General features: G+C 34.6%; 1 protein-coding gene and 1 long non-coding RNA gene across 6 annotated transcripts in view; one reads left to right on the forward strand and one right to left on the reverse strand.

The window, feature by feature from the left end:
* Positions 1-2705: 2705 nt before the first annotated feature.
* LOC111711201 (uncharacterized) lies at positions 2706-3260 on the forward strand. Its single transcript, XR_002767204.1, has 2 exons — positions 2706-3098; positions 3155-3260. It is a non-coding gene; the product is annotated as an uncharacterized LOC111711201 (long non-coding RNA).
* Positions 3261-7545: 4285 nt separating this feature from the next.
* The window catches only part of LOC111711195 (probable helicase with zinc finger domain), a 29118-nt gene continuing 22576 nt past the window's right edge, over positions 7546-14087 (reverse strand). For 2 of the 5 annotated variants that reach the window (XM_023485482.1, XM_023485481.1), the window contains exons 22-27: positions 13278-13426; positions 12491-12998; positions 12040-12128; positions 11545-11749; positions 10784-11211; positions 7546-10501 (exon numbers count right to left, since the gene is read on the reverse strand). In XM_023485482.1, the coding sequence (XP_023341250.1) occupies positions 10278-10501; positions 10784-11211; positions 11545-11749; positions 12040-12128; positions 12491-12998; positions 13278-13426 (1603 nt within the window). In that variant the 3' untranslated portion in view covers positions 7546-10277. The remainder of the gene's footprint in view (positions 10502-10783; positions 11212-11544; positions 11750-12039; positions 12129-12490; positions 12999-13277; positions 13427-14087) is intronic. The other 3 variants (XR_002767203.1, XR_002767202.1, XR_002767201.1) reach the window with 3 other exon arrangements.

A 14087-nucleotide genomic window follows, 5' to 3' on the forward strand; every position in this document is an offset into this window, starting at 1 on the left:
TTTTCGACGTAAGCCTATAACCCCTTTCATTTTTTGCGAACACTCTCTTTAAGTCGGGACAGATTCATTTTATGTAGAGACCATAGAAAATATCTTAGATTTATTTTCAGTTTAAAAAATGTTGATCCTCTGTTACTTTTCCCCTCAATTCTATTTGAATAAAATAAAAATTACAACATCGCTCGATCAATTAAACTGAAATTTTTTTCAGAAATTAAAGGGTTGCAGTGGGGGGGGGGAACTAATCCTTTTCTGGAATTGAGCTGAATTTCAATATATTTGCTAGTGTAGGGTGCTGCAGAAGTTAATGAACTGTTTTTCTTATCTCTTGAGTGAAAAGACAATGGTTGGGATAATAGTCTAGAGAAGACAAAACATACAGTTTTACAATATATAACCTTGAGCTTCAACAACACGTTTTTAGGGATATTAAACCGGTCTAGCTCTAGCACATATATTTAGGGCTGGACATTAAGAATTTTAGGTTAAAAATAAACAACATTTTTTCAGGTTATTTCCTTCGTTACCTAAAATTATTTCAAATTTCATATTCTTTATATTTAAAGGAAAAAGATTTTCAAAATAAAGTTGTACATAGAAGAGTAAAGGAAAGTTGTAATGTTTCATCTGCTTATTTTGTAGGAATGTTACAGATGATCATACAATGTTTTGCAGAATGTAGGAATGTTACAGATAATCATACAATGTTTTGCAGAATGTAGGAGTGTTACATATGATCATACAATGTTTTAAAGAATGTAGGAATGTTACAGATGATCAAAAAATATTTTGCAGAATGTAGGAATGTTACAGATGATCATACAATGTTTTGCAGAATGTAGGAAAGTTACAGATGATCATACAATGGTTTGCATAATGTAGGAATGTTACAGATGATCATACAATATTTTATAGAATAACACAACAGTCTTTTACCGTTTTCATAAAATATACTCTAACAGACATATCTTTATAATGACCAATAAAATTGAGATATCGCTAATTCTGAAAATCATGTATTTTAGGACACCCAGTACGACTACGTACATAAACATGTATGTACTTGTGTACGTATTCATAAAAAATATACAAATATATAAGTACATTGTACACTTTTCTTAAATCGTTTTAAAATCCCTTGCGGATATAAAATCCAATTTTCTCTAAAGTAAAAAGAATTCATAATACATTCCATCCGTACAATAAACACGTTTTTTTAGAAAACAAATTTTATTGAATCTGATATGAAATGAATAAAAGAAAGAGTATGGGATTGGAATAAAATCTAGGTTTAAGTATCATTTAGATTTGTTCACTTCATATACTATGCATACAAATTCTTTTATTTTCTAAAACTACATATGGAGGAGCTTAAGTAAAAAAAAATTGGGGGAAATTTTTTTTAAAATATCTAACGTTTTATAAATAAACAAAATGCTTTTCCCCCTTTTGAAATTGTTTTGAACTAATTAAAGAGTAGAACAATAAAAAAAGAATAATTCCTAAAGATTTGATGAAAATGGATAAAACATGTTTATGATTGTAAACTGCATTCTGCATAGCCATGAATATATGTTCCTTTTGCTCTTGTTTTTTTCAAATTATAATTTGTTTATGTTTTTGTTACAGACTAGAAGAAACCTAGAATATCCATGAATATATGCCATTGCTCTCGGGGAAATGATAAAAATCAATTTAATTAGGAAGGTGTCAATGCACCTTTAAAAAATGTTTAATTTTGCCAAAAATTTGTATTTTACATTTTTATTTAATTCTTTAAAACCTTTGTTAAACCTTTTTTTGTATTAGAGAAATTGGAAACAATTAAAATGCCCAATTCTAGTATCTATCAGTGATACTAACCAGAAACTATAGAAAACAGTTAGTATGTTCAGCTCTAGTCTGTACCAGAAATACAAACCAGAAACTAGAAAACAGATTAATTACTATGCCTAGCTCTAGTCTATATCAATGTCAGAGATAGAAACTAGAAACCAGTTAATATGCCCAGCTCTAGTCTATATCAGAGATACAAACCAGAAACTAGAAAACAGTTAATATGCCCAGCTCTAGTCTATATCAGAGATACAAACAGAAACTAGAAAACAGTTAATATGCCCAGCTCTAGTCTATATCAGAGATCCAAACCAGAAACTAGAAAACAATTAACATGCCCAGCTCTAGTCTGTATTAGAGATACAAACCAGAAATTAGAAAACAGTTATTTTGTTCAGCTCTAGTCTGTATCAGAGATACAAACCAGAAACTAGAAAACAATTAACATGCCCGGCTCTAGTCTATATCAGAGATCCAAACCAGAAACTAGAAAACATTTAACATGCCCAGCTCTAGTCTGTTTCAGAGATACAGGGTGTCCCACATCAAATTAGACCGCGTCAATGGGTCTAAATTACGATTTGGGGGACAAATCAGAAAATCTAAGAAGAATGAATCATTTTTAAAAACTAAATAAGGTTAATAGAAATTTTTTTGCAGAAAATGCTAGATTTTTCGAGTATTATGTGCGTATTTAGGTGTTAAAGATTGGAGATAATCTAATATGATATGGGACGCTCTGTATAAACCAGAAATTAGACAACAATAAAAGGGACTTCAGCACTAAGAACGCTAGTTCATTCGATGAACCGCCCCGAATTTTAGACACTTTTAGCGTACATTTTCCTTCAAATGTCCTGACGGGCTAGAACAAGTTATGCATAGTATTGTTAAAACAAATTCGAAATATAAGGAAGACGATTGTTCCGACTCAAATGCCGATGTTAATTCCCTGGATGTGTGTGTACACTGAATACACAGAATCCTTTTCCGCCATACAACACACCCCACATGTCAAATCTCCGCTCAACCTAGCTCCCGCTTCACCAGTCAGTCAGCGGAAAACACTCACGAGATTCACAACTCCGTCTCAACCCTGGCTCCTTTGTGATGATGATTCAGATACGGAACCAACAACAGAAGACACTGCTTACACCTAGCTCCGCGCTCCACAAAGTTCCAGAGATCCGGGCGGAACCAGACTTCCTTCCATTATCCTGTATACAGGATAAGTCCGCAATCTCTCCCTCCCACAGGAGAAGGTAACAATAGTTCGCTCCGCAGGAGAAGGTAACAATAGTTCGCTCCGCAGGAGAAGGTAACAATAGTTCGCTCCGCAATGTTCCAGAGATCCGGGCGGAACCAGACTTCCTTCCATTATCCTGTATACAGGATAAGTCCGCAATCTCTCTCCCTTAGACTAAGCCTAGTTGTGAGAAAGCCTGCCGTCAAGATTGATGATCTGCATCACCATCATGAAGTTCTACAAACACCTTCTAACTGATATTCGTCTATAGTTTCTTTATTAATTTCTAAACCAATCAATTTAAGCCCCACTTGGGAAAATATTTCATAACCTTTTGTTTTAATAAATAAAGATTAGAAATACCATTAGATCTCTTTTATTTCATTTTAAAGTCAACAAGTATATACATAAAACCTGACTGTAAAACGTGTGCAGTACACCAAATGAATAACCCCTTTCTAGGCAGATTATTGTGGTAGACTTAATTTTACCCTCCATTAGTGTGGCATGTCCGTGTTACAATAGTTTAAAGAATAATGTGGATATTGTATTTACATTTATACCTGAAATAGCTTGATACTCAATTTTCTGCTATAACAATAAGGATATCTACGTTATCTTTGCTAGGACAAATCTGTAAAGGTATCGTTGTGAATCTGACGTGCCACTTTGCAAAGGGTGGATCACTTAAAATTACATCCTCAGTCCCTTTAGCAGCTCTAGTCGATACCAGAGATACAGGCCAGACAATCCTATAATAAATATACTTAATGGATCTTATTAATGTGCAATTAAGGATTAGAAGGAAAAGGTGGAACAGCAAATAATACAAAACAGAAAAATTGGAAAATATATGGGGAAATGGGTTGACTTTAGGGGAAAAATGGCGAGTATAAAGGGGGGGGTTATGGTTACACAAGAGGGGAGAAATTGAGAAAATTAAGGGGGGAAATAGTTACAAATTACACAAGAGGGGGAAAATGGATAACAAGAAGGGGTGGGGGAGAAATGGTTTAAAAAATGAAGGTTGCGGAGGAAGTTAAAGAAAATGAAGAAAGAAATGGTTTGACAAGAAGGGGAAAAAATGAAGAACATGAAGGAACAAAAATAGCTACACATTAGAGAAAAAAGGATTCACGGCTAACTATCAAGGTAAAATTTGACGCAGCACGGAGATTTAACAGTTCGGTCCATTTCCCAGCAAGCTCTGACTTACAATCACAAATTGATCTATCAAACAAAAAAATTTCAATAATTTCTTTTAATACTTTTAAATCGGCGGATGCGATTCAAAGGTAAATTTTTTTAAAAACATCTCCTGTCTTCTTTAGCTTAAAGGCACCCTTAAATGAGTTGTCTGATCAAATAACCAGATATCAATGTTTATAGTTTGAAAGCTGATTGTTTTTGATTGTGGTTTCTCTACAAAAGTGACTTGCGCATTTCATTTTCGGGAAATATATAGAAATTATCGGAATTAACAATTTTTAAACATCGAAATACGACAACAATATCTTCCACATTATTGAGCAGATAAAGAATTCAAGGGTACCGGTCTGAATGAGGCATTGCATTTTGATTAAAATGCAAACCAACTTTAGATTTAAATAAAAGATCTGTCATTTTGAAATTCGAATACACAACACTTTTGTATTTGTAGAACTGACAATCTGAGACACTCGGACACTTCACGAATAAATAATGAATCTAAGATTAGAGAACAAAGTTTTAGATTTAGCTAAATTTTAGAAAAGTTAATATTTCGGGAACAGAATTTAATGAATTTGAGATAGGTCGCTGAGCTGTCGGATCAAATTTGAATTCCCCCGAGTCAAAGTTATAGATTTAGAAGGGATTCAAATTTGAACCGGTAGTAACAGTTCAGCGACCCCTAAAATTAATTAAATTCGGTCCCCGTCTTGTTCTTGTTTGTGTAAGGCATATCATAGCGAGCAGCAATTTTCACTTAGCTGTCAACATTCGAGGTTTGTATATATTATATTTATATATACATGTAAATATAATATTTACATATCACTGTGAGACTCGTGAGACATGCATTGAACGATAAAAGCCGTATAAAATTTGAGGCCAACCAGTAATTTTCATGTTTATTTGACTACTGAAAGAACTGAAGGGAAGAATGCATAATTTCTACGTAAATTCATGCAACGCAGCAGTACTCGCAGTACAATTTATATTACTCTGTATACAAAAGTGCATCATAAAGGAAAAATCATGCAGCCGCCAACAGCAGAATAAATGCCGTCTTCTAAATATATAATTTGCTTGTTTGTTTCACAGACTACTCAGACTGCTCATACACTCTACCTGGATAGGCTGAGCAGACCTATAGTGTCCCGGCACGCCATGCTACAGTTCCATGTAATGCTTTTTGACTGAAATCTTACGGCCACTTATTGCATTCAGGGATTAAGTTTTACAACTTTTAAAGAAATACTCCAATTTTAAACATAAAACATAACGTTTATGAATAATGTCTATTTTTAAAGATTTTGGATTTCCTATTCATAGGATCCTTGAATATCCCTGAATACCGACGCCTTCTGATTAGTCGTGTACAGTACGTCTTGTACAAAATAGAAAATGCTGTGGAAAATATCGCATATTATAGGTGTTAATTGATCTCTGTAACTCTCTTATCTCTGGTTTGTTTGTATCCAATAAACTTAAAATCGGCTTAACCGATCCGGTCCAATATTTTTTTGGGACCTCAAATGACCCCAGGGAAGAAATATGGACCATCAAAATTGGAAAAGAAGTACTGGAATTTGTTTTAAGAAATGTGCGATTATTTTGAATAGAAAATTCCGCTAAGATTTTAATGTTGTGAGTTCAAATAGATTATTATACAGAATATACAGTAAAACAGAGGGGTTTTAATGATTCCAAGATAGATACCATTCTTTCTGACATATAATATCATGTGAACAAAAAATTACAAATCTTCAAAAACAAAATAGCTTCATAAAATATTAAATAAGGAATAAAAATTATTATGTTTTTATGATAAGTTATCATAAGTTTCAGGAAAAGAAATTATATTGATTGCTATATACACATTACAATTTAAACGAATCCAGAGCCCGCGATAATAATTTAAAAAAAATAATTCTGATAACGTATCCACCCCCAAAGTAGGAGTTTTGAACGTCGAATTTGCGCTCAAACTCAGGATTTACAGATCTTTAAAAAGTTTAATATGTCTCAAATGAATCTGAAAGAAGTTTTCCACAACACTGCATACTCAGTTCAACTACCTTACATAGCCGGTCACTCCCTTTAATATAAATAGTACACATATCTTTGACAAATATTTCTTCTGGTTTACTCCTTCCTATGCTATTCCAGCCATTCTAATTAAATTTTTTATCTATGTATGTTAAAAAACTATTATCATAGAAGGATATAAGTATCTACAAGAACTTAACGGAAAATCGATTTCATAAGTATCAAAAATATTATTCTCTTATTTTAAACAGTACATTTTTGAGATGTCACTATTTCTCTATATATACTTTGCATGTATGGGTGTCTGTTTGTGTCCAATAAACGTAAAAACGGCTGATCCGATCTGGCTAAAATTTTGTGCGAGTCCTCACATGACCCCGAGGGTGGTTTATGGTACAGTAAAATTTGAAAAAAAATCTGGAAAATATAGAACCTTTTTATGTAAATCCGCAAAAATTTGAAAATGATTTAAAATGACCGACTTTTCAGTTTTCAGTGCAGCAGTTAAAACTATTTACAGGAAAGGAAAAGCCTAGTTGTTTGATATTTTGATTAGAAATAATACAGAGGCGTATTTAGGTGGGGGGGGGGGGGCTTATGGGGTCTCAGCCCCCTGGAACAGTGAAATCTATGGTTTCTAAGGGGTGCTAAGCCCTCCTATAGAAAGCAAACTATAATTTTAAACATTTTGTTATTTTGAAGAAAATAATCCCCCGTAAATTCAAACTATGAAAAGGTTCCAACAATGATTTGTGATTTTTTTTTTACAAATTCTTATCTAATTCAAAGTACTAGAAGCTTAATTCAAGTTTTCTGAAAAAGTTAGATTCCAGGATTAACCTGGAGTTCCTCAAGTCAAGTGTCAGTGACCCCCCCCCCCCCCCCCNTGGCATGTTTGGTTCACAACAGATTAAAACATCTTTGTATTTCTTTGAAGATTAACTATTTTCAATTGTATTTTCTTGACTGAGGTTCCTTGAAGATTTATGCACTAGAAACATTGCAGAAATTGTTAAACTTAATACTTTTCAAGATATAAAAATGACCATCAAGGTTCACAAGGCACCGCTGTGAATCGGATATGTCACTTATTTAAATGGTGCACTTGAATATCCGTCTACAGTCCCTTTGAACAATATAAAATATGTAAATATTACATATTACAAATTAAAATGAATAAAAATAAAATACAAATACAAAATAAAAAAAAAAACATTTCCAATGTTTATTTCAATATAAATAGTTTAATTTTATGATTTTAAACACAAGAGGGAAAACCTCATCTCCAAAGCTTATAAGGCCTAAATTTTAATTTTCTTTGAATGGAATAGGAGGAATAGAGGTTACATTGACTGAAGAATAGGAGGAATGGAGATTTCGTTAAATGGAACATAGCAGGAATGGTGGTTTTGTTGAATGGAGAATAGCAGGAATGGAGGTTTCTTTGAATAAAGAATAGCAGTTTTGGAGGTATCGTTAAATGGAGAACAGCAGGAATGGAGGTTTCGTTGAATGTAGAATAGCAGGAATAAAGGCGAGTGAAGATTAGGATGAGTGAAGGTTGGGAAGGATGGGATGAATGAAGGTTGAAGAATGGGATGAATGAAGGTAGGGAAGTATTGGATGAATGGAGGTCGGTAAGGCTAGGATAAATGGGGGTTGGTAGAGCTAGAATGTATGAAGGTTGGTAAGGCTGGATTGAATGAACGTAGGTAGGGCTGGAATAAAGGTTGGTAAAGGTAGAATGAATGAAGGTAGGTAGGGCTGGGATGAATGAAGGTAGGTAGGGCTGAGAGGGATGAATGAAGGTAGGTATGGCTGAGAGGAATGAATGAAGGTAGGTAGGGCGGGAATGATTGAATGTTAGTCGGGCTAGAATGAATGAATGTTGGTAGAGCTAGGATGAGTGAATGAAGGTAGGTTGGGCTGGGATGAATGATGGTAGGCAGAGCTAGAATGAATAAAGGAAGGTATAGCCAGAATGAATGAAGATAGGTAGAGCTAGAATAAATGAATGAAGGTAGGTAGAGCTAGAATGAATGAAGATAGGTAAAGCTAGAATGAACGAAGGTAGGTAGGTCTAGAATGAATGAAGGAAGGTAGGGCTGGGATGAATGAAGGTAGGTAGGGCTGGAATGAATGAGAGTAGGTAGGGCTGGGATGAATGAGAGTAGGTAGAGCTAGAATGAATGAAGGTAGGTAGAGCTAGAATGAATGAAGGTAGGTAAATCTAGAATGAATGAAGGTAGGTAGGGCTGGAATGAATGAAGATAGGTAGAGCTAGAATGAATGAAGGTAGGTAGAGCTAGAATGAATGAAGGTAGGTAGAGCTAGAATGGATGAAGATAGGTAGAGCTAGAATGAATGAAGGCAGGTAGGGCTAGAATCAATGAAGATAGGTAGGGCATGGAATGAATGAAGATAGGTAGAGCTAGAATGAACGAAGGTAGGTAGGGCTAGAATGAATGAAGGAAGGTAGGGCTGGGATGAATGAAGGTAGGTAGGGCTGGAATGAATGAGAGTAGGTAGAGCTGGGATGAATGAGAGTAGGTAGAGCTAGAATGAATGAAGGTATGTAGAGCTAGAATGAATGAAGGTAGGTAAATCTAGAATGAATGAAGGTAGGTAGGGCTGGAATGAATGAAGATAGGTAGAGCTAGAATGGATGAAGATAGGTAGGGCTAGAATGAATGAAGGTAGGTAGAGCTAGAATGAATGAAAATAGGTAGAGCTTGAATGAATGAATGTAGGTAGGGCTAGAATGAATGAATAAAGGAAGGTAGGGCCGGGATGAATGTACAATTGAATTGGTCCTATAAGCTTTGTAGATCGGGACAAAAACCTCTGCGTTTACTTATTTATAAAAATGGCGATAACAAATTTTACAAAATTTTTACAAGTTTTTACTTTGTCAAATAAATATATCTATGTATAACACTAAAACATTAATCAAGATGGAAATATAAAATTAAATTTAATACTTTGGTATTATTATAAAATCTTAGGGTAACTTAAGCATGGTAATACAATTCTTTATTCAACTTTGTTTCAAATTTAAATAAAATTCAGGATTTTCTCTGACATTCGTCTGGTCTAGCTGCCTAAGTTACTCATACGCTGTCCGATTCTTTCATTTGAATTGTTTATATTAAACCTTAATCAGTGTTTAGGATCCGGATCCCAGGGCAAAATATCAAACAAAAACTGCAAAAGAAAATCTGTTTCTCTCAAAACTCAAATCTGAACTGTTACAAAAAAGAGAGAGATTATCAAAAATGTCCTTGTAGCAAGTTGTTGCATAAAAATAACTGAAAAGAAAGAAGAAAATAATTCGAAAAAGGGCTAAACCGATCGGGCCTAAAACTTTAAGGTAACTCGGGTTTACAAAATGGAATTCTTGATAAAATCTAGACTCCCCCCTCCTCCTCATTTTTAAAAAGCTTTGTTAAAACCCCATTAAAGATATTTCTTAAACTAGAAAATCATTTCTAGAGAAAAACGTGGTAAAAATTGTATATCTAATCAGAATGACTGTTAAGACTGGAAATGAAAGAATCGGGCAAAATAAACGTTGAGAAATTAAGTTTAGCAAATGTAGTTCTCATTATATTACTTAACTTTACTTTTCAAAGGTTAATAATTTCATTAATTGAGTCAAAAGTTAGTATAACAGTTACAATTAATAAGTTGTAAGCATTCATCAAAATGATAATTTTACAAATTCCAATTACTTCTATTCTAGGGGGTTAGATTTTTTTTTGTACGTTTTTTTTGTGTGCATTTACAAGCAATAATAATAGGCTTAATATTAAAACTTACATATATAAAAAAAATCTTTTTTGTCACTTGAGTATTTTTAGGTATATTTTTTTTGTTTACTTAAAAAAACGTATATCTTTGTGTTTGTAAAAAAACACGTGTTTAACTTGTCGTTGTTCCATGCTTAACCAAGGTTCTGGAATCCAAAGGTTCCAAGATTCCTGATTTTAGTAAGTGTATCCTCCTCAGGCTGACGTGGCGAAGTTCTCACTACCCTGGCGTAGGTTGGCAGTGGCGAAGGCGAATCTGATGTTACTCGCCGCTCCGGATCCGGGAAGGAAGGATATGTCTCAAGATCTACCGGATCCGGATTGAACCGGTTCCAGGAATCCGTACCGGATGTTCGCCCTTTAAAAGAATGCGTAGAAAAATGTCAAAGTAAGTTGATAAGACTTTAGAATGGCATCAAAGATTAAAAGGTACCCTATGATTTAAACATTGACATCTTGGGTTGCCTAAAAAAGATTAGCGGATTTCCAAACACCAGATTTTCGCGATATACGGCGAGTATTTTACCATCCTTACCCAACTGAAAGTGTCGATGTAAAGGTTCAATTAAATTTACGTAAATTATCCCCTTTAAACCAATATTTCTTGACAAAGAAAATAGATGAAGAAAGTAAAACTTACCGTTTTGGTTTTTAAAATGGTTTTCTTGAGAACTTGATTGATCCACAAACCTCTGGTTCTCAGGGTGACAATGGTTCTCGGAAAGAGTTTGGTTCTCGAAGATTAAAGAATTCTCAAGGATGTGGTTCACATGATTCCCCTGCATTAGGTTGGAGTTAACTCTCTCATTTTCGAGGCCAAGAAGCTCCTCAAACGAGATCTTCCGTCTCAGAAGTTCCATTTGCAGGTGCCAATTCTGACTTGAGGAATCCATTTCATTCATCCCGGAGATTTGAATACTTTGTTCCGAGCTAGCATGTTGAGGATGATAATTGAATCCGTTCCCATGATGGATGGGTTGCTCCGGGTTGGGATGTGTACTCGGATGGTTTGAATCTGAGGATCTAGGTGAGGAAATATCACACGAATCCTCCAAGGGTTGAGCACGCCTACAATAGAAAATTAATCGTCGGTGTTACTGTTATCATCTTTTTAAAGAGAAATAGGAAAGGACAAATAAAAAGTAAAAATTTTCTTCATTGAGTTTTTCTAAAATCAACAAAGATATTTCGAAAAAAAAATTGCTTTTTCTTTTGAAGAATAACCATCTCATGCATTAATAATGGTTTGATTTCCTGTAAATCTCTTTAACAGTGAACATTTTTTTTAAAGCTTTAATAATGACTAGACAAGAAGCATTGAAGACCTAATAAGAGAGAAGAGGAATAAACTATGCAGAATAAAGCGCTCCAAACGGTGTAAATGCCGCAACCATTTCTCACCTTAAATAAAGCGGTTTATACTCAAACTTCTCATTCTCGTGTTTATCAAAGTCCGCCATTAAAGACTCGAACATCGAGTTCATCCCGTCCTTCTCTTCATCCTCCGGACTCTCCCGTCCTAGGGACAAGGTTTCCATCTGCCCCACTTCGTCCTTCACCTCAACCGCGGCGGAGTGTTCTCCGTCTTCCGTTAACAACTCTCCGCCTAATGCGTTTACATTTCATCAAGATTCTCATAAAATGACATAATTAGGAAAACAAACACATATTATCATTTTCTTGTTGTCTTTATGATGCCTCTTACCTCCTCCTAAAACTAGAAAAATCCCCCCCCCCCCTTTCTAAAAGCGTATTTGAGTGGACAATCTCCATTTGGTACATTTAAATATAGCCGATATTTAAATTGAATATTTACTAACCAGTGAACACATATATGGAGATGTATGACAAAACTATGAACTAGAAGAAAACTGTTTGATGAAATATAATTCATTCCTTCAGAAATAATCAACTCTTGGAAGGCTGCAGCTTCGATATCTTTCCCGACTGATTTCAAGGCGTTGAACCAGGCAATCTGGGCTTCCCTGAAAAACAAATATATTTTTTTTTAATTCCACAAACATTGGTAACAAATATTATTTTCATTCTAAGAAAAGTGAAACCCGATTTAAAAAAAACATTACCTCATAAATTCTTCATATTGAAAATCATCAAATCAGCCAAGATTAAACAATTTGTCGAAATAAATTTGTCATTCTGTATTTCTGTGCGCATCCAAAATAAAATGGCAAACGTAAATTCGTCAAATTTAAACACGATAAAGTAAAATAATATTATCAACCAAAGAAGAGTACTTGTTTAAATCATATTGTTTAAATATTGATAATAGAAAAGACCAAAGAATAATGAGAAAAAAGATGTAAAGATCTCTCATTTTTTTAAATACCTGGATAAAAGAATGGTTTTTAAATCTGTTCTTGGCGGCAGAATACGATCCTTAGCAGATGTAACAACTCCTCCAGCTTTACTTGTGCCTCCTACAGCTTGTGGTTTGTACACCGCAGTTGCCTCCGATTGCACCTGTACCGGAGTAGAAACAGGAGAAAACCTTGCTCTGACCGTAGGAGTGGACACTGCCATAGTTGGAGGACGGTAGGATTGGAGGACAGGGTTAAGAGGATAGGACGCAGAGGACAGAGGAGCAGAGATAGGTAAGCTAAAGGACGGAGGTAGGATGCCAGGGTAGAAGGGATGGTTGAGCAGAGGGAACCCGGGAGTTCCAGGGCCCAGTAAACTTAGTGGACTTAACCCGTGGTAGGGCCCCAGAGTAGGTATACCTGGTACCCTAGGTAGGGTCCCTAAACCTGTCATGCTGAACCAGGGTGGTATACAGGAGACAGGGGGAGGATGGGTAGCAGGGAAGGCGGGTATAGTCTCGTGGCTCACAGATAAAACTAAAATTATCAACTTTATTAATTATTAAATTAATTATTAACCTATGCAAAAACTTAACAAGAAGGTATTTAGATATTCCTTATAAGCATTATTTCCTTTCGTCAAAAACACGCCGTATCTGAATAAAAATTAAACGTTGGAGAAAAGATTGAAATAAAAATGTCATGTCAATGAACTCAAAGCATCTATATCAAGAACACATTTTTTTCTTTAACATGTCTACATTTATTTTTTAGTTTTAACAACAAAGCAAGGACAAATATATTTTCTAAATTTACCTCTTGGAATAAACTCCTTAGCCATAGGGTTGAGCCCGTAAATATTCTTCAGCTCGATAGCTTCGAGGTTGAGCCTTAACTCCTTCCAGGTGTACCCAACCAGGCTCTTGTTTTTAGAACATATCTCCAAAAAGTTCTCCCATAACTTCCTAAAATCAATGACTTTGCCAATTTGGTCTTTACAAAAAGAATTTATCCAAAGAAAAATTCTTTTATAACGAAACTCCCCTTCTGTATGTATGAAATTCTTTTTTTTTTAAATTCTTCATTTGAAAAATTTTATTCTTTCATTTTTTCTTTTTCTATGGTCCTTATTTCTATTTATTTCTTTTGTTTTCCTACGTCAAATTAAATTCTTTTTATTTTTCTTTAACTTATTCTATACTGAACATTTTTGTAAATTTTGTTTGTTTCGATAGTCAAATTCCTGCATCTATCCAAAGCGCAGTTTATAACCTGCTTCTAAGAAATTGCAATTAACTAAAATGCTTCTAACTGAATTGGTACTGTTATGTACTAACATCTCCTATAACTTCTACTGTATCTCCTACATCTGCTAATGTAACTGCTACTGTATCTCTCCTACAACTGCTAATGTAACTTCTACTGTATCTCCTACATCTGCTAATGTAACTGCTACTGTATCTCTCCTACAACTGCTAATGTAACTGCTACTGTATCTCCAACAACTGCTAATGAAACTGCTACTGTATCTCCTAAAAGTGCTAATGTAACTGCTACTGAATCCCCTAAAACTGCTAGTGTAACTGCTTCTGTATCCCATACAATTGCTATGGTATCTCCTAAAAT

The sequence above is a fragment of the Eurytemora carolleeae genome, unplaced genomic scaffold (assembly GCF_000591075.1).
Source record: "Eurytemora carolleeae unplaced genomic scaffold, Eaff_2.0 scaffold393, whole genome shotgun sequence".
In the NCBI taxonomy this organism is placed as follows: Eukaryota; Metazoa; Arthropoda; class Copepoda; order Calanoida; family Temoridae; genus Eurytemora; species Eurytemora carolleeae.